At 43.7% G+C, this 22,648-nt stretch overlaps 1 protein-coding gene and 1 pseudogene across 2 annotated transcripts; both read right to left on the bottom strand.

Moving 5' to 3' along the window:
• Window positions 1–1,104: 1,104 nt before the first annotated feature.
• Window positions 1,105–3,517, bottom strand: LOC115132941 (malonyl-CoA-acyl carrier protein transacylase, mitochondrial-like; annotated as a pseudogene).
• A 79-nt stretch (window positions 3,518–3,596) lies between these two features.
• On the bottom strand, window positions 3,597–21,003 carry LOC115132939 (differentially expressed in FDCP 6-like). 2 transcript variants are annotated; one of them, XM_029665669.2, is made up of 13 exons: window positions 20,818–21,003; window positions 19,110–19,250; window positions 17,206–17,394; window positions 16,301–16,531; window positions 16,005–16,151; window positions 7,968–8,076; window positions 7,555–7,766; window positions 7,333–7,440; window positions 7,007–7,173; window positions 6,526–6,727; window positions 6,137–6,227; window positions 5,654–5,863; window positions 3,597–5,156 (listed from the first exon to the last, which is right to left on the bottom strand). In XM_029665669.2, exons 1-12 carry the CDS (start codon window positions 20,911–20,913, stop codon window positions 5,664–5,666), a joined length of 1,893 nt encoding a protein of 630 aa, XP_029521529.1. In that variant the 5' UTR covers window positions 20,914–21,003; the 3' UTR covers window positions 3,597–5,156; window positions 5,654–5,663. The 2 variants fall into 2 exon arrangements, with proteins under 2 accessions (XP_029521529.1, XP_029521528.1); XM_029665668.2 differs by having other exon boundaries at window positions 3,597–5,863; window positions 20,818–21,002.
• Window positions 21,004–22,648: the final 1,645 nt, after the last annotated feature.

Raw genomic sequence — 22,648 nt, 5'->3', positions numbered from 1 at the left:
CATTGAAGTAGTCACTAATCTGACATTATGGGTGAAAGCAAAATGGTTGGAAGTGAACACTTTGTTGCTACCCAATCACTGATTACCTGTTTCGTGAACATAATTTCTGTCCGTCCCTCCTTTAGAATCCATGCCTGGACTGCCCGGGCTACAGGTCGTCAGCTGGCAGAGATGGGTGACAAACTGGACCGTGAATGGGCAGAGAGACACCCTAATCAGTGGCCTGTGCCACAAACTCTCCATGTGACAAGTCCTGCCCATGCCCTGACTAGAAGCATCTACAGGTGAGAGGGCTCAAAGACCAGGATGTATTGTGCCAAACAACTAGTAAATCAGTGCTTATTTTGCACATAAGAAATATTTAACACACGATATGAAAATATGGTTAACAAAGATTTCATGTAACTCATTATCAGGGGGATACAAGGACAGCTTTGGGGAGTGAAGAGTTTGCCCGGCGTGGCCTCCACTGTCCACAGGCAGGCTACACAGAGAGCAGAGGCTTGGGTAAGAGCCAACAACATATTACATATACCTACAGTATCTACTTCCCTCACATCTCATGTGCATTGGGGGTAGGGGATACGTCTCTTACTACTACTCATGTGTTGTCCCTTGCCCCTAAACAGGTTTCCAGTATTCAACCTGCTAACTGCCCTGGTTGGGCCAAAGCAATGCTTGTCACTGTGACACTGGTGGCCACGGCAACCATTTGCACTGCATTGTGGAAGGAGTAGAAAGGCTAACCATTGCACTGAGGGGGGCCTTGGCTGGACTTCTGGCTACAATGTTCTATGTTGGACAATTTCCTAATTGAGTGATATTTTTAAACAATTTTTACTATAGACTTAAAAAAAAAAAGAAATACCGTGTGTGTTATTGAATTGATTGTGCTGGATCACAGTTTTTAATAGTCTTATCAACTAATGCATGTTTTAAATACTGTTGCTGGTCTGCAGTTTTTTCTATGAAGATTGAGCTTGTTACTGGTTAGACATTTAATTGCCACAACTATCTTATGTAGCTTATTACACCATTAAATGGACACTGGAAAAAAAATGAATGACTTGAGAAAAAATTAAACTTGAGAAAAACCAAACTGACTTGACTCATAAATACCAGGTATTTATTTATTGGTGCAAAGTCACTTGAATGAGTTCATATGGACAGAGTCATTTCTGTCACATTGAAGTATACTGTAGGTAATGTATGTGTGTCAATGTCTTTAGTACTGTTTTACTCATTTTGGGTGATTGTCAATGGATGTATACTGTACAGTATGTACACTGTACTGTATTGATATGAGTCTCTTCACAAATCCATGAGTCCGGTCTTACTCCTCAGACCATAATCCTCTCAGTCATCGTGGATGGTGACGTCCACGTGTGTGTAGCTCTTGTAGGCCTTCATGTTGCACTTCTGCAGCGTGGCCCCCAGCTGCTTCCCGGGGCCCACCTCATAGGTGTGGGGGAAGCTCTGACCCTGGGTCCTCTCGAACACCTCGTGGAGGGTCTGCTCCCACTTCACTGGTGACACCAGCTGCTTGGCCAGCTGCCTGCGCACGTGGCCCTCATGCATGTAGCGCTTGGCGTCCACGTTGGAGTACACGTTGATCTCGGGCCGACGTACCTAAGTTGGGATGGGTAGAGAGACGGGTTTGGTAAAGGATTTTTCCACTCCTTTAAATGTATTTTGGCATTTATGGAGGGAAACTGTAAATGTTTTTAACCAGACTTATACAATTGACAATCTGTCTGTGGCCCATGTTAGGAATCAAATCTTGTAAACTCCACCATACTTCAACCAACATGACTGGAGATATTCTATACTTGACGGATGCTGTATATTGTAACGTCCTGGTTGCACAGTACATTGACCAACTGGAAATTGAAAATATATTATTGACTGATGAAGTTCGGTACCTCCACCTGTCTGAGGACATCTCTCAGGGGCTCAGTGGCAGACTCCATCAGTGCTGTGTGGAAGGCCCCACTCACCGGGAGCGGCCGCGCACGCAGCAAGTGAAGTTTCCTCAAGTTCTGTTGTAGGAAGTCCAGTGCCTGAGGGAGGGAGGACAGGAGGAAGTGTCTGACTCATTCCCAATTCCACCCCTAGCCCATTCCCCTAACCCATTTAGATATCTGAGAAGTAGGCCTGTAGCCTGCTTGACTCTGATCTCAAATAAATGTGAGGTACGTAAAGCCAGGATGTTGTGGACCAAGAGAGTGACCCAACTTCAAAGAATAACGACTCCCCATCCATCCACTACCTCTTTGTGGCCAGCGATGACTCTCCCGTCGGGGAAAAGGTAGTTGGCCACGCTGCAGACGGGCTCCTTGATGCCCAGGCTAAGGCAGTGCTCTCTGGCTTGCAAACAGGCATATTTGTACTTAGCCTGGGGCCGTCCCATTACCGACAGCATGCCGCTAGGGATCAGCTCTGACGCTTTCTGCATGGCCTCTGCCCGCACCTTCACCGCATACAGGGCTGTAGGATGAAAGAGAAAACTATGGCGACTTAGAATTGTTTACCGTCTGTTCATAATTAAGTATAGCACAGCATTGGATAGACTATTGAGGTTCACCTTCTGCGAAATCCATGGCACCAGGGCTGCAAACACCAGGGCTGCAAACACTCCCACACTAAATCCTGCAGCAGCCACACCATTCTCAATGGCCTTGAGATGGATGAGGTCGCATATGACGACAAGATGTTTGTAGAGAAATACAATAATATTATTGGTATAAAACATCAGGGTGTCTTAGGCTGTATAGTTAAACATATTTAATGTATACTTTGCCATTAAATGCACACTTGTAACTATTTAAATAAGATGCAACTCACACAGCATCGGCGCATAAGCGGCTACAGACATGGCAACTACTATGTGGCTTACCGCTGGGTTTTCGTGGTTCAGCCTCTCCACAGCTGCCAGTGATGTGACAAACACTGCGGAACTGTCTTCGTCAATTCCTCCTCTGGTCCACCTAGGCACAGAGGCAGCAAGTCGTAGCCCAGTATCTTCTGCGCGACGCCAAACATGTCCTTGACATTTCTGTATTTCAGAAGCCCGCGACCCATACCCACGAACTGACTCCCCTGCCCGGGGAAGAGCACTCGCTCGGTTTCTTTTTGGGTCTCCGTTGCTCTTCCTCTGTGGGCTCATTCTCTGGGAGTTTGGTCTCGGGTGATGCTTGTGTCCCGTTCTGGGAGCCATGCTGATGGGGGTTGTTTGACACTTTCCTGCACAAGAAGGGAAATGACCTAAGCTCCGTTATTGAGGGTATCCTCATCGTGTTGTGTAGGGTAGCGCCACTCATGTTGACTGATAAACCTTTTCGCAGGACCACGACATTAATGTGCATAGTATTGCCACATGCAATCTCTAAATTTGGTGTCCACCAAAGTGGTTCGCAGGTTTATATAAGTTCAAGGAACTCATATTATATACTCCGTGAGACGATCAATTGGCGCTGGGCGCAGCCATTTTGCTTGGGAGGGAAAGTCGCGTTCAATCGACGTAGAACGAAGGTCAGTGTTTGGGTGTGTTGCAGATTCACAAGAAATCACACAAAAACATCACAAGACGTCAAAAATACTCATATTGAAATAGCAATCTTTAGTTAGAAATATTGCAAGTGATTGTTTGAATATTTTCTCCATCGCTTGGTAGACCTATTTACCTACACAAACAAATATGTTCAACTTCTGTTGGCTATCGAAAAAAAATCAAAGGTAAAGACAGTTATAGGTTGGATATTCGCCTGTTGGACCGTCAACATAGTGGCAAATCAAGTGTTTCAAATTTCAATAGCTATTTAACCATTACTCCTAAATTTTTCAAAACTGGTTCTAGCTAACCCGATGGCATAGACACACATTGCACACATTTATTTTTTGTCAATTTATATCTCGCACTATTTTTTATTATTTATTTACATTTTTGAATTTCAATAGCTCATTGGTAATATTACCTACTGGACTCAAACAAGGTTCATAATGTCCACTGACGAACTACCCTTCTATATTGCACACCCTTTAGTTTGTCCATTTTCATCTCACAAGATTTTACATTAATATTTCAAAATGTAAAATTTCAATAGCTCCTTGGTCATGTGACCTAGTGACTTTCACCAAGGTTCAGAATGTCCAGTCAGTGGACCTACACCTTGCACACCCTTTAGTTTGTCCATTGTCATCTCACATGATTTTTACATGAATTTTTCTAAATGTTAAATTTCAATGGCTCGACTTCAAACATGGTGCAGAATGTACCCTTCTATATTGCACGCTCTTGTTTGTGTACTGTAAAATCACGCGGGTGTGCAATGTGTAGGCTCACTGAGTGGACATTCTGAACCTTGTTTGAGTCAGGTAAATCACAATATCAATGAGCTATTGAAATGTATATGTAAAAACCTTTGTACTTTGTTTACGCTCTAACTAATTCAACTAGGAATACAAAATGCTGCTCACATTTCCACAAGTTTATTAGCTTTGGAAAGCGAATTAATATCCAAATCGTGAAAATAAGACCTGTGCAATGGTGTGTGCAATTTTTTCAACATAATGACACTTATTTGTGGTTTGAAAGCGCGAATATCCATCGAATATCCAACTTGAGACTGTCTTTACCTCGGTATCGAAAAAACATCAATCACTCGATATTCTGTATGATGTGTGATACTCATGTACATATGTCACATATATTTAGATATATTTATTTAAAATATTAGTACATATGTTACATATTTATTAGGCATCGGTATATGTAAGCCAAAAGGATTTAAGACATTATTTCAAAGAGATTGAATTTCAAGAATAAAAGTTGTGCTGAATATTAGGCCTAATTCAAAAGGAGACTGTACATATTTGCATGTCCCGATTTTTCGTGACATGACACTTTTCCTTTCCTGACAAAAAATGGCATACATGGGTTTATTAGACTGCCTTGTATCAAATGGAGAAGAGAGCAATCACGTTGTTCACACACTACATACACTTCTTTTGTACAGAAATTCAAACCTGTCGTTTATGCTTGGTATTCTATCATTTACAATGACTGTTGTCCCCTAGCAAGATGGAAATCTGAACAGTCAGTTGGTTGATGAGGTGTTTCTCAGTTCTTGAAGTAGTGTATAGGCTACTGGGTCCACCTGCCAAGAATCATAGTCCTCATCATTGGTCATGTTCATACAGAACGGAAGATTTTTTGTGAAGGAGGATACTAAAATTAGCATTCTTATTGCACAGGTAGTATCTCCTCGATCAATTTATTTCTTACAGATCCTACTAATCTCCTAGTCAGCACTACCATTGGTAGAGGTCAGGCTCCTCCCCGACTACATTCCAGATCTTACAAAGCCTGGATTGGTATTTAACAGATCAGCTTAGCACCTCATATGATATAGAAATCTGATGCCCGACTGCACAGTCGATGATGTAGCACGCAACCATTGATTGATGCAATGCAACACCTGCACATCTAGTCGGGCAGGAACTCGGCCAGACTGTTGACATGTAAAACAACTGGGAATGTTCGACATTGCAGCCAACAGTACAGACTGCCGAATGACTGATCTGCAAAGATCCTTGCATCATAAATAACTACAATATTATTTGTAAATCAGTCAGTGAGTCAGTCACAATTTACCCATGACACATCATGATCCCTCAGGCTCTGACAGGGTGATAGCTTCCACCTGTTCCTTTAGCCCTTTCTCTTCTGTAGCCGATTGGCTCTCAAGTATTTGCTGAGTTTCTTGATTGGCTCTTGGTTGGAGTTTAGCGATAAACTCACTGCTGGCTAACGCACCCTCCTGTTTCGGGCAGGTGATTTTCGCTGGCAACGATGATAACTTGTCTAGCAAAAGATATGGCATACCATATTTAGTATATTTTATTGACTGTCCATCAAATATAATTTCTTATTGTAGTATTTTTTTTTATTGCAACACACACAGATAGAGAGACAGAGAGAGAGAGAGAGACAGAGAGACAGAGAGAGAGACAGAGAGAGAGAGAGACAGAGACAGAGAGAGAGAGAGAGAGAGAGAGAGAGAGAGAGACAGAGAGACAGAGAGACAGAGAGAGAGAGAGAGAGAGAGAGAGAGAGAGAGAGATGGCAGAGCATTACCCCCAGGTGCGATGGGTTTCATTAGGCGGTTGAGCTGAACGTTCCAGTGTCGGACATGGTTGCTGGCATTACGAAGCTTCTCCTGAACTTCCTACAGACCCAGAGAGAAGGAAACAAGGACATGAGAACATACTGCTAGTTACAAAGTTGATGTCAGTTGCACTTTGTTTTACCATCCATCATTTACTAGCTGTTATTGACTTATAGGTGCCATATGCAACAATTCCACCTGCAAATAATCCTATAAAGCGTTTTCAATGTGGAAATTATGGCTGCCTAAAGTCCACTGTAGTTCCCACATAAAAAGATCCTGAACATGGATCTTTATCCTGCTCTCCCCTCACCTCCTGCCACCTCTTCTCCTCCACCTCTCATCTCCTTGCTCTCACCTCCAGGTGCTGGTGACTCCTCTCTCGGGTCTCTCGGAGGCTCTGGAGCTCCTGGGAGGCATAGTGGAGGGCAGAGGGGGCCGGCCGCTTTTCCTTAGCTCCGTTTGGGGCCTCCTCCGTGGAGCTGAAGTGGCGGGATGCCTCCTGCTGCTCCTGGAGGAGCAGACACTGCCTGCTCTTCTCCTCCTCTGCCTGCAGTACCCTGGGAGATGAGAGGAAGGAGGACAATGGTAGAGACAGTAGAAAGGGAGAAAATGATAGATAGGAAAGAGGTTGAGGGATATAAGGACACAGAAGACCATTCTAATGCAATAGACAGGGACGTTTGGTGATCTGATCTGTGACTTTAGTCTTGCAGCCGTGCCTGTGTGTGCCTGTGTGTGTGTGTGTGTGTGTGTGTGTGTATGTGTGTGCCTGACTATATCCTCCTCCATGTGGGCCAGTATCTCCGTGTTGAAATAAGTTTGTGTAGGTGTGTTACCCTTCTAGCTCCAGCCTGACTCCCTCCTCCTCCATGTGGGCCTGTATCTCTGTGTTGAGAGCAGCCTCCAGTTTCTGCTGGGTCAGCTCCAGCTCCTGGATCCGCTTCCTCTGCTGCTCGGCCTCCTTCTCCTTCTCTGCCATCTCAGCCTGCATGCTCTCCCGCAACTGGGGAACACACGCAGACAGGCAATCAGGCACAAATACATGTACACCAAATGCATTCACACACACACACACACACACACACACACACACACACACACACACACACACACACACACACACACACACACACAAACCTCATTCTTCAGTACATGATCTCACCTTCTCTGCCTCCTCTAGCTGTCTCTCCAACTCTCTCTGGACCTCCTTCTGTTGCTCCCTCTCTTTCTCCTCCTCCTCCCTGCGCCGTGCCTCCACCTCTCGCTGGTGCTGTGGGACACAAATACATCCTACATGTCATGTTAGGTACTGTATACTATGTATGCATTACCCCCTCTTTCCCCCCACTCATCATTTCTCTCACTCTCTCTCCCTCCTGCTCACCTGAATAATACTCTCTATCTCCTGTCCTTGCCGTTCCTTTTCCCTCTCCAGATCCTGAATGGTAAGCTCTTCTGATTGGCTGCCGCGGCTGCTGCTGGCACTCAGGCTACGCTCCTGTTGACTGTGCTTGCGCTGGACCCGCCTCTTCAGCTTTAGTTCCTGGTGCAGGGAGGACTTGCGCTCACCCTGGAGACGGACGGCAGTCTGCAAGGCTGGGGAGAAAGAGGACACACACACACACAGGAGAATCAGACAAAAATGATGTTCTTTCCCTAATGCTTTTCAACCGAGGGGTCTCCCGCGTGCCAACCAAATGTTTTAACCATTAGGTTAACAGGATATCCTCTTGGTCCGGGGACGACAATTAGGCTTGTTTCTCAGGCAGGGCGTTACACTTGTTCACATCCCCTCACCTTGGGTCCATTCCACTCTCTGTCTCTGGTCGGCAGCACTCATCTCATAGGTCTTGCTGGTGGTCTTCACACAAAAGAGACAACGCTTCCCATCCCTGTCTGGAATAGCCTAAGACAAAGAGAGGACAACTGGTGGTTGACTACCAGGGTGACATTGATTTATCAAGACCCCAAGTTCCGCTCAGCTAATCCCAACCATAAATGATCAGCATTAGCATCAGGCTCGCAACAGGTAACCCTCATTGACTCTTGTTGTAATCCACATCCTAGTTCAAAATATAGGCCCAATGGTACAGATCTAGACAAGCTTGTATCTATACCAATTCAAGCTAACTCTATGGTATTTTCAAATAAGGGGTTACCAACTGAGCATAGTGTGCTGATATTAGACTGATATGAAATCCTGCAGCTGTGGTGTTGGACTGATTCATGTAAATGCCAGAAGTTTGATCTTGAACTCTGACCTCTCAAACCAATGTGGACACTCTGGTAATATCTGAAACCACAAAAATGGAAGAGGGAAACAGTAAGGAACTTGTCTGTCAGCCCTGCATTAAAGACCAAAAGTGATTAAATAAAATTCTGATGAATAAAAAAAGTATACCAGTTTCATTTAAGGACCAAAAATGGACAGCTGTAACATGTAGATTGCAAAATAGTTGGGAAGTGATTTTCGATATACCAATTCCATGGCACATGGTTTATGAACTGATACACAAAACGACGCCGGATTCAAAACTTAAAATTGTTCCATTTAAATTATTATACAAAATTCTTGCAACCAATTACATTTTATATATACACTGCTCAAAAAAATAAAGGGAACACTAAAATAACACATCCTAGATCTGAATGAATGAAATATTCTTATTAACTACTTTTTTCTTTACATAGTTGAATGTGCTGACAACAAAATCACACAAAAATTATCAATGGAAATCAAATGTATCAACCCATGGAGGTCTGGATTTGGAGTCACACACAAAATTAAAGTGGAAAACCACACTACAGGCTGATCCAACTTTGATGTAATGTCCTTAAAACAAGTCAAAATGAGGCTCAGTAGTGTGTGTGGCCTCCACGTGCCTGTATGACCTCCCTACAACGCCTGGGCATGCTCCTGATGAGGTGGCGGATGGTCTCCTGAGGGATCTCCTCCCAGACCTGGACTAAAGCATCCGCCAACTCCTGGACAGTCTGTGGTGCAACGTGGCGTTGGTGGATGGAGCGAGACATGATGTCCCAGATGTGCTCAATTGGATTCAGGTCTGGGGAACGGGCGGGCCAGTCCATAGCATCAATGCCTTCCTCTTGCAGGAACTGCTGACACACTCCAGCCACATGAGGTCTAGCATGGTCTTGCATTAGGAGGAACCCAGGGCCAACCGCACCAGCATAACATTCTCCACTGCGTCTCCAGACTCTGTTACGTCTGTCACGTGCTCAGTGTGAACCTGCTTTCATCTGTGAAGAGCACAAGGCGCCAGTGGCAAATTTGCCAATCTTGGTGTTCTCTGTCAAATGCCAAACGTCCTGCACGGTGTTGGGCTGTAAGCACAACCCCCACCTGTGGACGTCGGGCCCTCATACCACCCTCATGGAGTCTGTTTCTGACCGTTTGAGCAGACACATGCACATTTGTGGCCTGCTGGAGGTCATTTTGCAGGGCTCTGGCAGTGCTCCTCCTGCTCCTCCTTGCACAAAGGCGGAGGTAGCGGTCCTGCTGCTGGGTTGTTGCCCTCCTACGGCCTCCTCCACGTCTCCTGATGTACTGGCCTGTCTCCTGGTAGCGTCTCCATGCTCTGGACACTACGCTGACAGACACAGCAAACCTTCTTGCCACAGCTCGCATTGATGTGCCATCCTGGATGAGCTGCACTACCTGAGCCACTTGTGTGGTTTGTAGACTCCGTCTCATGCTACCACTAGAGTGAAAGCACCGCCAGCATTCAAAAGTGACCAAAACATCAACCAGGAAGCATAGGAACTGAGAAGTGGTATGTGGTCATCACCTGCAGAACCACTCCTTTATTGGGGGTGTCTTGCTAATTGCCTATAATTTCCACCTGAAATGTATTGTCAATCAGTGTTGCTTCCTAAGTGGACAGTTTGATTTCACAGAAGTGTGATTGACTTGGAGTTACATTGTGTTTTTTAAGTGTTCCCTTTATTTTTTTGAGCAGTGTACATATGGGGGATAAAACCATCCCAGCTCTGCAGACTTTGCTGCAAAAAGACAGAATCATTAGATCATTTGTTGTGGTACTGTCCATATGTAGCTTGTTTTTGGTCACAGGTCCAGGAAAGGTTAAAGAATTGCAACATTTACCTGGAGCTAACTCTGCAGATAGCACTGCTGAGTGACTTGAAAAGTCATAGACAATCAATAATATAATAATACATTTACCTGGAGCTAACTCTGCAGATAGCACTGCTGAGTGACTTGAAAAGTCATAGTCAATCAATAATATAATAATACATTTACCTGGAGCTAACTCTGCAGATAGCACTGCTGAGTGACTTGAAAAGTCATAGACAATCAATAATATAATAATACTTTTAGCAAAAAAATATATATTTAATTTACAATCTGTAGAAACTCTGAAAATAGAAAGTTTCAGAACTTTAGTGAAACAGCACAGTTAAAAATATATGGCAAATAGAAATCAAAACTGGATGGTATACAGAGATAGATGGGAGGGGTTGCTTGGCTAAATAGATGGGAGGGGAAACTTGGCTAAATAAGACTGTGCCGGATACTGATGTGTCTCTGGCTGGTTATAATGTTTTGGATCTGACAGAGGTGTCGCCATATTTACAAAGGACATCTTAAATGTTTCTGTATCTCTCACTACCGCTGTCCCTAAGCAATTTGAATGTCTAGTCCAAAACGTGGCCCTTGGTAATAATGGCAGATTTACGCTAGGCCCTGGTGATCAACTGAGCAAGACGACAAGTACAGTAGAGTGTCTAGTTTGAGAAACAGACGCCTCACAAGTCTGCAACTGGCAGCTTCAGCAAACAGTACCCGCAAAACACCAGTCTCAACGTCAACAGTGAATAGGCGACTCCGGGATGCTGGCCTTCTAGGCACAGAAGTTGGTTTCAATGCTGAACTACAGTCAGGTCATGACCCTGGTAAGGATAACAGGCATGCAGATGAACATCCCAGAGACCGTTTCTGATAGTTTGTGCAGAAATTCTTCAGTTGTGTAATCCCACAGTTTCATCAAGCGTCTGGGTGGCTGGTCTCAGACGATCCCGCAGGTCAAGGTCCCCGGATGTGGAGGTCCTGGGCTGGCGTGGTTACATGTGGTCTGCGGTTGTGAGGCCGATTGGACGTATTGCCAAATTCTCTAAAACGTTGGAGGCGGCTTATGGTAGATACATAAACATTACATTATCTGGCAACAGCTCTAGTGGACATTCCTGCAGTCAGCATGCCAATTGCATGCTCCCTTAACTTGAGATATCTGTGGCATTGTGCGGTGTGACAAAACTGCACATTTCAGAGTGGCCTTTTATTGTCCTCAGCACAAGGTACACCTGTGTAATAATCATGCTGTTTAATCAGCTTCTTGTTCTTCTTCTTCTTCTTCCGGAGACACCTGAAACCCCACCTCTTTAAGGAATACCTAGGATAGGATAAAGTAATCCCTCTCACCCCCCCTCCCCCTGAAAAGATTTAGATGCACTACTGTTCCACTGGAGGTCATAAGGTGAATGCACCAATTTGTAAGTCGCTCTGGATAAGAGCGTCTGCTAAATGACTTAAATGTAAATGTAAAATGTTCAGCCACACCGGTCAGGTGGATATTTTTGTTCAGTATGGTATACCTTTTTTCAAGATGAGTGATGACAAGAGAATCATCCAGCCCTTTGGTTATCTCACTACATCCCCATATGCCATATCTTGAAATATGCAGACAGATTAACAGACATAGTGCTGTATCAGCAGCTACACTTGTCTAGATGATGTGCTATATTGTTTACACCATAGAAAATCATTGTGATGCCTTATTTATTGACCTGTCAATAGTATTTGATACTGCTGACAATTTCTTACTTGTACAAAGGTTGTGTGAAATATGTTAGATCAGCCATCTTGCAGTTGGTTCAATAACCATCTAATGGACATGACACAACTTGTACTGACGTTATAAAATCTAGCTTCCTCAATATTATGAAAGGTTTACCGCAGGGGTCGATTTTTGGCCCTGTTCTCTTCACTATTTCTATACATAATATTGGTCTCTCTGTTAAAACCTGTAACATTCATCTCTATGCGGATGATAGTTATTTACTCCTGTTCCCCCTCTTAACAGCAGGCCATTCATGACCTTCAGCATGGTTTTGACTCCATTCAAAAATTGCTTACTGATCTTAAACTAGTGCTAAATGCTAATAAAACCAAGTTTATGTTGTTCTCCAGGTCTCGTAATATTAACTTTGAGGACCTACATATTTGCACATTGAAGGGAGCCCAAACTGAACAAGTCCTCCATTATAAATATTTGGGTGTTTGGATTGATGATAAGCAGCCTGTTAAAACACACATTGTGTCAACAAGAAAGTTGAAAATTAAAGATGATTTCTATAAAAGAAACCAATCCTGCCTGACTTTGGAAAGTAGAAGGAAGATTGTTCAAGCAATGCTTCTCCCAGTACTTGATTATGGTGATGTAATCTACAGTCTAAAGTTTTTAGAATGACACAAATATTAATTTCCACAAGGTTTGCTGCCTCAGTTTGTATGATGGCAATTTGCATATACTCCAGAATGTTATGAAGAGTGATCAGATTAATTGCAAAGTCCCTCTTTGCCATGCAAATGAACTGAATCCCCCAAAAACATTTCCACTGCATTTCAGCCCTGCCACAAAAGGACCAGCTGACATCATGTCAGTGATTCTCTCGTTAACACAGGTGTGAGTGTTGACGAGGACAAGGCTGGAGATCACTCTGTCATGCTGATTGAGTTCAAATAACAGACTGGAAGCTTCAAAAGGAGGGTGGTGCTTGGAATCATTGTTCTTCCTCTGTCAGCCATGGTTACCTGCAAGGAAACACGTGCCGTCATCATTGCTTTGCACAAAAAGGGCTTCACAGGCCCTTCAAAGGATATTGCTGCCAGTAAGATTGCACCTAAATCCACCATTTATCGGATCATCAAGAACTTCAAGGAGAGCGGTTCAATTGTTGTAAAGAAGGCTTCAGGGCGCCCAAGAAAGTCCATTAAGCGCCAGGACCGTCTCCTAAAGTTGATTCAGCTGTGGGATCGGGGCACCACCAGTACAGAGCTTGCTCAGAAATGGCAGCAGGCAGGTGTGAGTGCATCTGCATGCACAGTGAGGCGAAGACTTTTGGAGGATGGACTGGTGTCAAGAAGGAGCAGCACAGAAGCCACTTCTCTCCAGGAAAAACATCAGGGACAGACTGATATCTGCAAAAGGTACAGGGATTGGACTGCTGAGGACTGGGGTAAAGTCATTTTCTCTGATGAATCCCCTTTCCGATTGTTTGGGGCATCCGGAAAAAAGCTTGTCCGGAGAAGACAAGGTGAGTGCTACCATCAGTCCTGTGTCATGCCAACAGTAAAGCATCCTGAGATCATTCATGTGTGGGGTTGCTTCTCAGCCAAAGGAGTGGGCTCGCTCATAATTCTGCCTAAGAACACAGCCATGAATAAAGAATGGCACCAACACATCCTCCGAGAGCAACTTCTCCCAACCATCCAGGAACAGTTTGGTGTCGAACAATGCCTTTTCCAGCATGATGGAGCACCTTGCCATAAGGCAAAAGTGATACAGGAACTCCCCAGACCTTAATCCCACAAACAAAACCCCACAAATTCGGACAAACTCCAAGCATTGATTATGCAAGAATGGGCTGCCATCAGTCAGGATGTGGCCCAGAAGTTAATTGACAGCATGCCAGGGCAGATTGCAGAGGTCTTGAAAAAGAAGGGTCAACACTGCAAATATTGACTCTTTGCATCAACTTCATGTAATTGTCAATAAAAGCCTTTGACACTTATGAAATGCTTGTAATTATACTTCAGTATTCCATTGTAACATCTGACAAAAATATCTAAACACACTGAAGCAGCAAAATGTGGAAATTAATATTTGTGTTATTCTCAAAACTTTTGGCCAAGACTGTACTTGCATGTGGCAGCCTCTGCTTTAAAACCTTTAGATTCAAACTAGCATTCAGCACTTATTTTTATAGCTGCGGACAATGTTCCGTACACATCACTGCATTTTATATAGTTCCGTTGGCTGGGAGTCTCTAACTACCAGAAGGGTCCAGCACTGGCTACTTTTTGTACATAAAGCGGTTCTTCAGGGACGCCCCCAACTACATCAGCTCACGTATTAACTGAAGATGCAGCCATTTTCAGACCCGCTCTCTGGACCGACTGCTTCTGGAGGTCCAGCTCATGGAATAGCCTTCAGGTCACCTTGAAATTACACTCACTGCTCTCCACTGGACAGCTTAAATGGAGTTTAAGGGAGGTGATGTGAGAGTTGTGTTTGTTTGGATTAATCCTGCTTTATTTATTGTATTGATATTATTTATTGTATGTTCATGTTCACAGAGATCTAGAAGAAAAAGAAACGCACACCTATTTAGGCGAGGTGCTATGTTCACAGGGATCCCTTGCAAATTAGACCCTGGTCTCAATGGTGACCCACCCTGTAGAAATAAAGGTTGAATTTTAAAAAATCAAAACATGACCAAAAGTATGTGGACACCTGCTCGTCGAACATCTCATTGCAAAACCACAGGCATTACTATAGATTTGGTCCCCCCTTTGCTGCTATAACAGCCTCCACTCTTCTAAGGAAGTCTTTCCACTAGATGTTGGAACATTACTGCAGGGACTTGCTTCCATTCAGCCAGAAGAGCATTAGTGAGGTCGGGCACTGATGTTGGGCGAATAGGCCTGGCTCGCAGTTGGTGTTCCAATTCATCACAAAGGTGCGATGGGCTTGAGGTCAGGGCTTTGTGCAGGGAAGTCAAGTTATTCCACATCGATTTTGACAAACCATTTCTGTATGGACCTGGCTTTGTGCACAGCGGCATCGTCATGCTGAAACATGAAAAGGGCTTTCCCCAAACTCTTGCCACAAAGTTCAAAGCACAGAATCGTCTAGAATGTCATTGTATGCTGCAGCGTTAAGATTTCCCTTCACTGGAACAAAGGGGCCTAGCCCGAACCGTGAAAAATAACCCCAGACCATTATTCCCCCTCCACCTAACTTTACAGTTGGCACTATGCATTTGGGTATGTAGCGTTCTCCTGGCATCTGCCAAACCCAGATGTCTGTCAGACTTCCAGATGGTGAAGTATAATTAATCAGAGAGAACGCATTTCCACTGTTCCAGAGTCCAGTGGCGGCGAGGTTTCACCACTCCAGCTGACCCCTGGCATTGCACGTGGTGATCTTAGGCTTGTGTGCGGCTGCTCCGCCATGGAAACCCATTTCATGAAGCTCCAGACAAACAGTTATTGTGCTGACGTTGCTTCCAGAGGCAGTTTAAAACTCGGTAGTGAGTGTTGCAACTGAGGACAGACGATTTTTTGCACCTGGCGGTCCCGTTCTGTGAACTTGTGTGGTCTACCACTTTGCGGCTGAGCTGTTGTTGCTCCTAGACGTTTCCACTTCACAATAACAGCACTTACAGTTGACCGGGGCAGCTCTAGCAGGGCAGAAATTTGACAAACTGACTTGTGCCAAGTTGAATGTCACTGAGCACTTCAGTAAGGCCATTCCACTGCCAATGTTTGTGTATGGAGGTTGAATGGCGGTGTGCTCGATTTTATACACCGGTCAGCAACGGGTGTGGCTGAAATAGCTAAATCCACTAATTTGAAGGGGTGTCCACATACTTTTGTATATATAGTGTACTTCTCAGTCTCAGGTACACAGTAGATTCACTCAGCCATTAGCAAAAAAATGAAATTATCCTAGCCAAGATTTTTTCTACCGGTTTTGTGGATTGAAAGATGAACCAGAATAACAAGATTACCTCCACAACACAATACTGGTCCAATGGAATCTCTCCCTTCTTGTCTTTCAGGTCCTCGCTGGCGTAGTAGGCCATGAAGGATGGCCGGAGTACAAACCAACGCTCCATCCAGTTCCTGCGCACATGTCCCTTTTTCCACATGTAACCCTGCGAGAGAGAGAGAGACAGACCGAGAGAGAGAGAGGGATCGATCATTATCCCTGTAATGTGAATTTCATTCAACACAAACACACAGAAAAACAGCCCACACACACAGCCCCACCCGGAGCCACATGCATACAGTCCCACCAACTCACCCTCTTGAGGACGTTGTGGTACATCTCCAAGAAGACCTGGTCCAGAGCCAGACTGAAGGCACCCGCATTGCTGACCCTCAGCAGCCTCCCGGCGCCCATGTGATCCAGGAACACCCACACCGACATGCCCTCCTCCTGGACAGAGGCATCCTGGGATAGCAGATCCTCCAGGGGCTTGCCGTCCCACTCCTGGTTCATCGCAGTGGAGATTTTCTTCATCAGGTACTCCACCTGCGTGTGTGTGTGCGTTACAAGTCAGAAAAGATCTTTATCCTTCTATGGGTGAATTTGCTGAGACCCATATTCAGAAAGTGATCTAGTAAAGGGATAATGCTGTGGTCAGCAAGTTGCAACACATCTTCATAAAGCCTGCAGATGTTATCAACAGGAAACCAAACCTCCCTCATATTGGTTTATTCTACTCTGACTTCCTGCTTAGTGGGAGGAGGACAGGAAGTAAGGACCTAGAGTAGAGATATTTTAGCAAATGCACAGGAGGATGGTGGTACCATAATTAGGGAGGACAGCTCGTTACAGACATTATTATGAGCCATCCTCCCCTCAGCAGCCTCCACTGAGCAAGGGGCTAATCGATAAACATACAGTTTGTATACTGCAAGCATCAAAGCACACTATGTAGTCAAAATGGCCACTGGACTGCATAACTACAACTATTTTCCAACTGTTTATATACAGTACTGTATGTGTGTCTATTAACCCTCTATTCTCCCTCCCTCTTCAGCTCTCCTCCTTTCCCACCGCTCTTTCCCTCTTTTTCAGATGAACTATTTCCTCCCTACCTGTACATCTCTTTTCTCTCTGAAAGATACTATCTGGCTTTATATTTAAATGTGCCAATGGAGGTCAGTCTCTCCCTGGTGCCCTCATCCCGCCAACCCCCTCACCTCCTGGGGAATCATGATGAGTGGGTAGTGGTCCTCCGACAGCAGGTTGAAGAGACAGAAAAGTTTGAAGCAGTCTCTCAGGGAGCACAGCAGCCCCCCATGGCCGCTGCTAGGTCTGTAGTTTTTCTTCATGGTCATCATCCAGCACAGATCGTCAAACGTCTCCTTGTCATATGCACCCTCTTTGACCTGGGTGCAGCACACCAGGGGTTAATTTGTTCATTAGTACTGGTAAAGAGTTTTAGATGTTAAACGAATAGTTCACCCAAATGACTAAATGACATATTGGTTTCAATACCCCGTAAGCAGTCTATGGACAAGGTAAGACAGCAATGCATGCTTCGGTTTTGCTCACAGGTTAAGGAAACCAGTATGTAATTTTGGGTGAACTAAGATCAAGATCAAGTGCAATTCATCTCCTGAATGGACTGGAATTCACTCATCTCAATGTGAAAATCCTCAATTGAGTATGATGGGTTGGTTACCTTGGCCAGTATGTATTTGTTGAGGTAGTTTACCTTGGCCAGTATGTATTTGTTGAGGTAGTTTACCTTGGCCAATATGTATTTGTTGAGGTAGTTTACCTTGGCCAATATGTATTTGTTGAGGTAGTTTACCTTGGCCAGTATGTATTTGTTGAGGTAGTTTACCTTGGCCAGTATGTATTTGTTGAGGTAGTTTACCTTGGCCAGTATGTATTTGTTGAGGTAGTTTACCTTGGCCAGTATGTATTTGTTGAGGTAGTTTACCTTGGCCAGTATGTATTTGTTGAGGTAGTTTACCTTGGCCAGTATGTATTTGTTGAGGTACTTTACCTTGGCCAGTATGTATTTGTTGAGGTAGTTTACCTTGGCCAATATGTATTTGTTGAGGTAGTTTACCTTGGCCAATATGTATTTGTTGAGGTAGTTTACCTTGGCCAATATGTATTTGTTGAGGTAGTTTACCTTGGCCAATATGTATTTGTTGAGGTAGTTTACCTTGGCCAGTATGTATTTGTTGAGGTAGTTTACCTTGGCCAATATGTATTTGTTGAGGTAGTTTACCTTGGCCAATATGTATTTGTTGAGGTAGTTTACCTTGGCCAGTATGTATTTGTTGAGGTAGTTTACCTTGGCCAGTATGTATTTGTTGAGGTAGTTTACCTTGGCCAGTATGTATTTGTTGAGGTAGTTTACCTTGGCCAATATGTATTTGTTGAGGTAGTTTACCTTGGCCAATATGTATTTGTTGAGGTAGTTTACCTTGGCCAATATGTATTTGTTGAGGTAGTTTACCTTGGCCAATATGTATTTGTTGAGGTAGTTTACCTTGGCCAATATGTATTTGTTGAGGTAGTTTACCTTGGCCAATATGTATTTGTTGAGGTAGTTTCCCTTGGCTAGTATGTATTTGTTGAGGTAGTTTACCTTGGCCAATATGTATTTGTTGAGGTAGTTTACCTTGGCCAATATGTATTTGTTGAGGTAGTTTACCTTGGCCAATATGTATTTGTTGAGGTAGTTTACCTTGGCCAATATGTATTTGTTGAGGTAGTTTACCTTGGCCAATATGTATTTGTTGAGGTAGTTTACCTTGGCCAATATGTATTTGTTGAGGTAGTTTCCCTTGGCTAGTATGTATTTGTTGAGGTAGTTTACCTTGGCCAATATGTATTTGTTGAGGTAGTTTACCTTGGCCAATATGTATTTGTTGAGGTAGTTTACCTTGGCCAATATGTATTTGTTGAGGTAGTTTACCTTGGCCAGTATGTATTTGTTGAGGTAGTTTACCTTGGCCAGTATGTATTTGTTGAGGTAGTTTACCTTGGCCAGTATGTATTTGTTGAGGTAGTTTACCTTGGCCAATATGTATTTGTTGAGGTAGTTTACCTTGGCCAATATGTATTTGTTGAGGTAGTTTACCTTGGCCAGTATGTATTTGTTGAGGTAGGGCATGTAGCCATGTTTTGACACCGGTCCATCGTCATCATCTTGGAAGTGCTCCTCCAGTGCCACGGGGTCGTGAGGGATGTTCAACACCGTGTACAGGTTGTGGGAGAGAACCTGCGACATGCGCACACACACAAATGAAGAAAATGCCTGTCAAAGGGAGATTCTCAATTGGTTCGCTCAACTGCTCTGTCCTCAGTTTTCCTCACCTATGGCTCCTTTTGAAAAAGCTCAACGGTAACCGAGGAGAAGAAATGTGGAAACAATACGTTTGAATTCAATTAGACTCTCCTTCTTCACTCGCTCGTCATCATGTAAATGACATTTCCAGGGATGGAATCCCAAATTAAATGTGTAAAGTATTCAAAAAACACACGTAGCTAGTTGTGCTAGACATTTTATAGATAATATGTAGTATATAGTTTTTAAATGTGCATACTTATCTCCAAGTAAACAACAGCTGATTTAAAAGGGGGTGTGGCGGATTTCAAAACTCTTCTGCGAAGGATACTCGCGCTTCTTCGGTGGGAGGACGTTATCGAGGGTGCGAGGACACTCCTCCATTTGAAACTAATTGACACTATCCTCGACCACTCTACAACTTAGCAGTTTCCGGGTCACCAAGGAGAGAGGACGGAGGATTCGAGGAGAGGATGGTCTTTTGGCCAAATGATAATCTCCCAAAAATGACCCTTTAAATGTATTATGTTACTGTCAATATTACATCTACCATTCCTATATTTATATACAGTATGTAAGTGGTTACTGAAATAGTTCACAACTTCTAATCATCTCAAATCATATGAAAAAACAGAGGTCAATGATAAAAACCAAAGCAAGCAGTGTAAACAACATTGCAGGCCTCTGTTGACTTACTTACACACACACACACACACACACACACACACACACACACACACACAGCCCCCTCGGCGTGAGCATGTCTGGACACCTTCCTGCTCTTTCCTGGGATTCTCACCAAAGGGAGAACACAACTTGTTTGAACTCGACAGGCCAGAGACGGAGTGAAGGGGAAGATGACTGAACACACAGCACCGTCTGTTTCTGTTGTACAGTAAACTCTGATATATTGTCATGTGTACAAGTTGACTGCAGTAAAGGGAGAGGGCCAGTCCTGGACTTTGAAACGAGGGCATAGGTGACTATCGACTGACTTTTATGCTCCCATTTCTGTGTGTAGGCTGCCGCAGTTGTGATTACTCACTGAAAGAGGGTTTCATGAATACACACTCATGGAGGGTGTATCCATGTGTTAAAGTCACCAATGTATCCAAACTGTGTGCCAGTGAGAATGTTTTCATCTGCATGTTTCTCATAATGAGCAGTATTCCTGCATGATCCGTGCAAATTATTATTTTTACTGGTGGACTGTTAACTTTCTAAATGGTATACATCCCTAGATTAACGCTGAATAATGTATTATAGCCAATATATAACAACTTGTACGAGGCTAACAATGTATTTTAAGGCTATCTTGATCAGATCTTCAAACCTCAAAACGTTTGTTTATAAGGTTATCTAAACAAACGATGATGTGGATATTATTATGTGAATTGTAGGCTATGAGTAAAATGCTGGCGCCAGAGGCACAGAAGCAATTCAACACCCATTTCCTGATTATAAAGCTCAGCACTTGGAAATATTACACTTCAAATCTAACCTTCAGCTGGGATTTCGACACTTTGCCACATTTCTCCATGTCCAGCGATGTGAACGCGTACCAGATGGACTTGAGTAGTTCGGATTGTAGTTCCATTGTGGAGACAGACGTCTTTGCGTCTACATTCCGAAGCGAGCGGAGTGGCGCACAGCAGTGATCAGTATTGCAAACTGAAGTGGAAGCACTTAAGGCGAACAGGACACATTAAGAAAAGGGGTGGAGAAGAGAGGAACAATTATGTAACGAAAGTAAAATACTATATGCATATAATATTCTATTTATAATCAAAATAAATACTTAATAAAAATGTATAAACCACAATATAATATCAATATTTCACTTTTCATATTTGGATTCATATAGGGTACTAATAGCCGACCTTATAAACCTATAATTATGTTTTAGGTCACTCAAAGTTAAAACTTTGCATTCGCAAGCGGGTATAGTGTCAGGACAGGCAAAGGGTCAGAACTGGGAGGACTAGGAAAAACAGGAGCAGGGAAAACCACGCTGGTTGACTTGACATGACAAGGCAAACTGGCAACAGACAGACAGAGACACCGGTATAAATACACAGGGAATACAGGAACAAATGGGAGACACCTGGAGGGGGGAGGGGGGGGGGGGGGGGGGGTGGAGACAAGCACAAGACAGCTTTGACAGTTCTAAAACTACACAACTAATTGTATCACCAGAATTGTATTTTTAGGCAATAAGGTCTGAGGCAGTGTGGTATATTTGTCACACCCTGATCTGTTTCACCTATCCACAGATCACAATATATATATACAAATACATTGTTTGATACAATCTTTTACCATATTTGATCAAATCAAAATTGCAAGATTCCCATTGTCTATTCTAGGGATTCTATATGTTATTTCTATATGTACATTTTCATCTTAATCTTCTCACAATGTCGACAGAAGGGCTCTCTGATGGACTCAACTGATGGCAGGACAGAGAATTTGATACACTTAGAAGACAGTTTCAGAGCAAATTCTGGCCCAGGTGAGAGAAGAGCTTTCAGGAGTCAGCCTGTGTACCAATCCTCACAAATAGATGTACTGTCCTCAGGCACATGAAAGGTAATAGAAGTCTGATGGACACATATCCAGCCTTTTTACCTTTAGTAGCAGTAGTGATGTAACAGAGGCTAAAAAGAAAGGAGGATATGCACAGCCTTAAGGACACAGCCAATGCAGACATTAAAGACAGAAATCAACCTTCTTATTAAGCCATAATAAAATCCAATACCTTTGTAATATCAACAGGAATATTAGTTTCAGGGAGAAACTTTGGATCTTTGCTATATATTTGCTATGGCTCTTTGACAGTGATGTACTGTAGCCTAATCAATGAAAGAATACCTCTCAGACATATGACTACACTTGAGTAAATGAGTAAATGGCCATCAGGTCATTGAGGATCAGTGTGGCGGATGTGTTGTTACCTACCCTTACCACCTGGGGGCGGCCTGTCAGGAAGTCCAGGATCCAGTTGCAGAGGGAGGTGTTAATTCCCAGGTTCCTTAGCTTAGTGATGAGCTTTGAGGGCACTGTGGTGTTGAACGCTGACCTGTCAATGAATAGCATTCTCACATAGGTGTTCCTTCTGTCCAGGTGGGAAAGGGCAGTGTGGAGTGCAAAAGAGATTGCATCATCTGTGGATCTGTTGGTGCAGTATGCAAATTGGGGTGGGTCTATGGTTTCTGGGATAATAGTGTTGCTGTGAGCCATGACCAGCCTTTCATAGCACTTCATGGCTACAGACGTGAGTGCTACGGGTCGGTAGTCATTTAGGCAGGTTACCTTAGTGTTCTTGGGCACAG

This window comes from Oncorhynchus nerka, linkage group LG23, assembly GCF_034236695.1.
Source record: "Oncorhynchus nerka isolate Pitt River linkage group LG23, Oner_Uvic_2.0, whole genome shotgun sequence".
Lineage (NCBI taxonomy): Eukaryota > Metazoa > Chordata > Actinopteri > Salmoniformes > Salmonidae > Oncorhynchus > Oncorhynchus nerka.
Note: the sequence above shows the minus strand (reverse complement) of the source record. Positions and strands in the feature narration are given on the sequence as shown.

Bases quoted from the DNA above. Each gene is read 5' to 3' on its own strand.
- LOC115132939 (XM_029665669.2), bottom strand. From the start codon at position 20,913: ATGGAACTACAATCCGAACTACTCAAGTCCATCTGGTACGCGTTCACA. The intron at 7,767-7,967 runs GTGAGGGGATGT...CTTTCTCCCCAG, and splicing joins GAGAGTGGAATGGACCCAAG to CCTTGCAGACTGCCGTCCGT. The intron at 6,728-7,006 runs GTAACACACCTA...CTCATCTCCCAG, and splicing joins GTCAGGCTGGAGCTAGAAGG to GGTACTGCAGGCAGAGGAGG.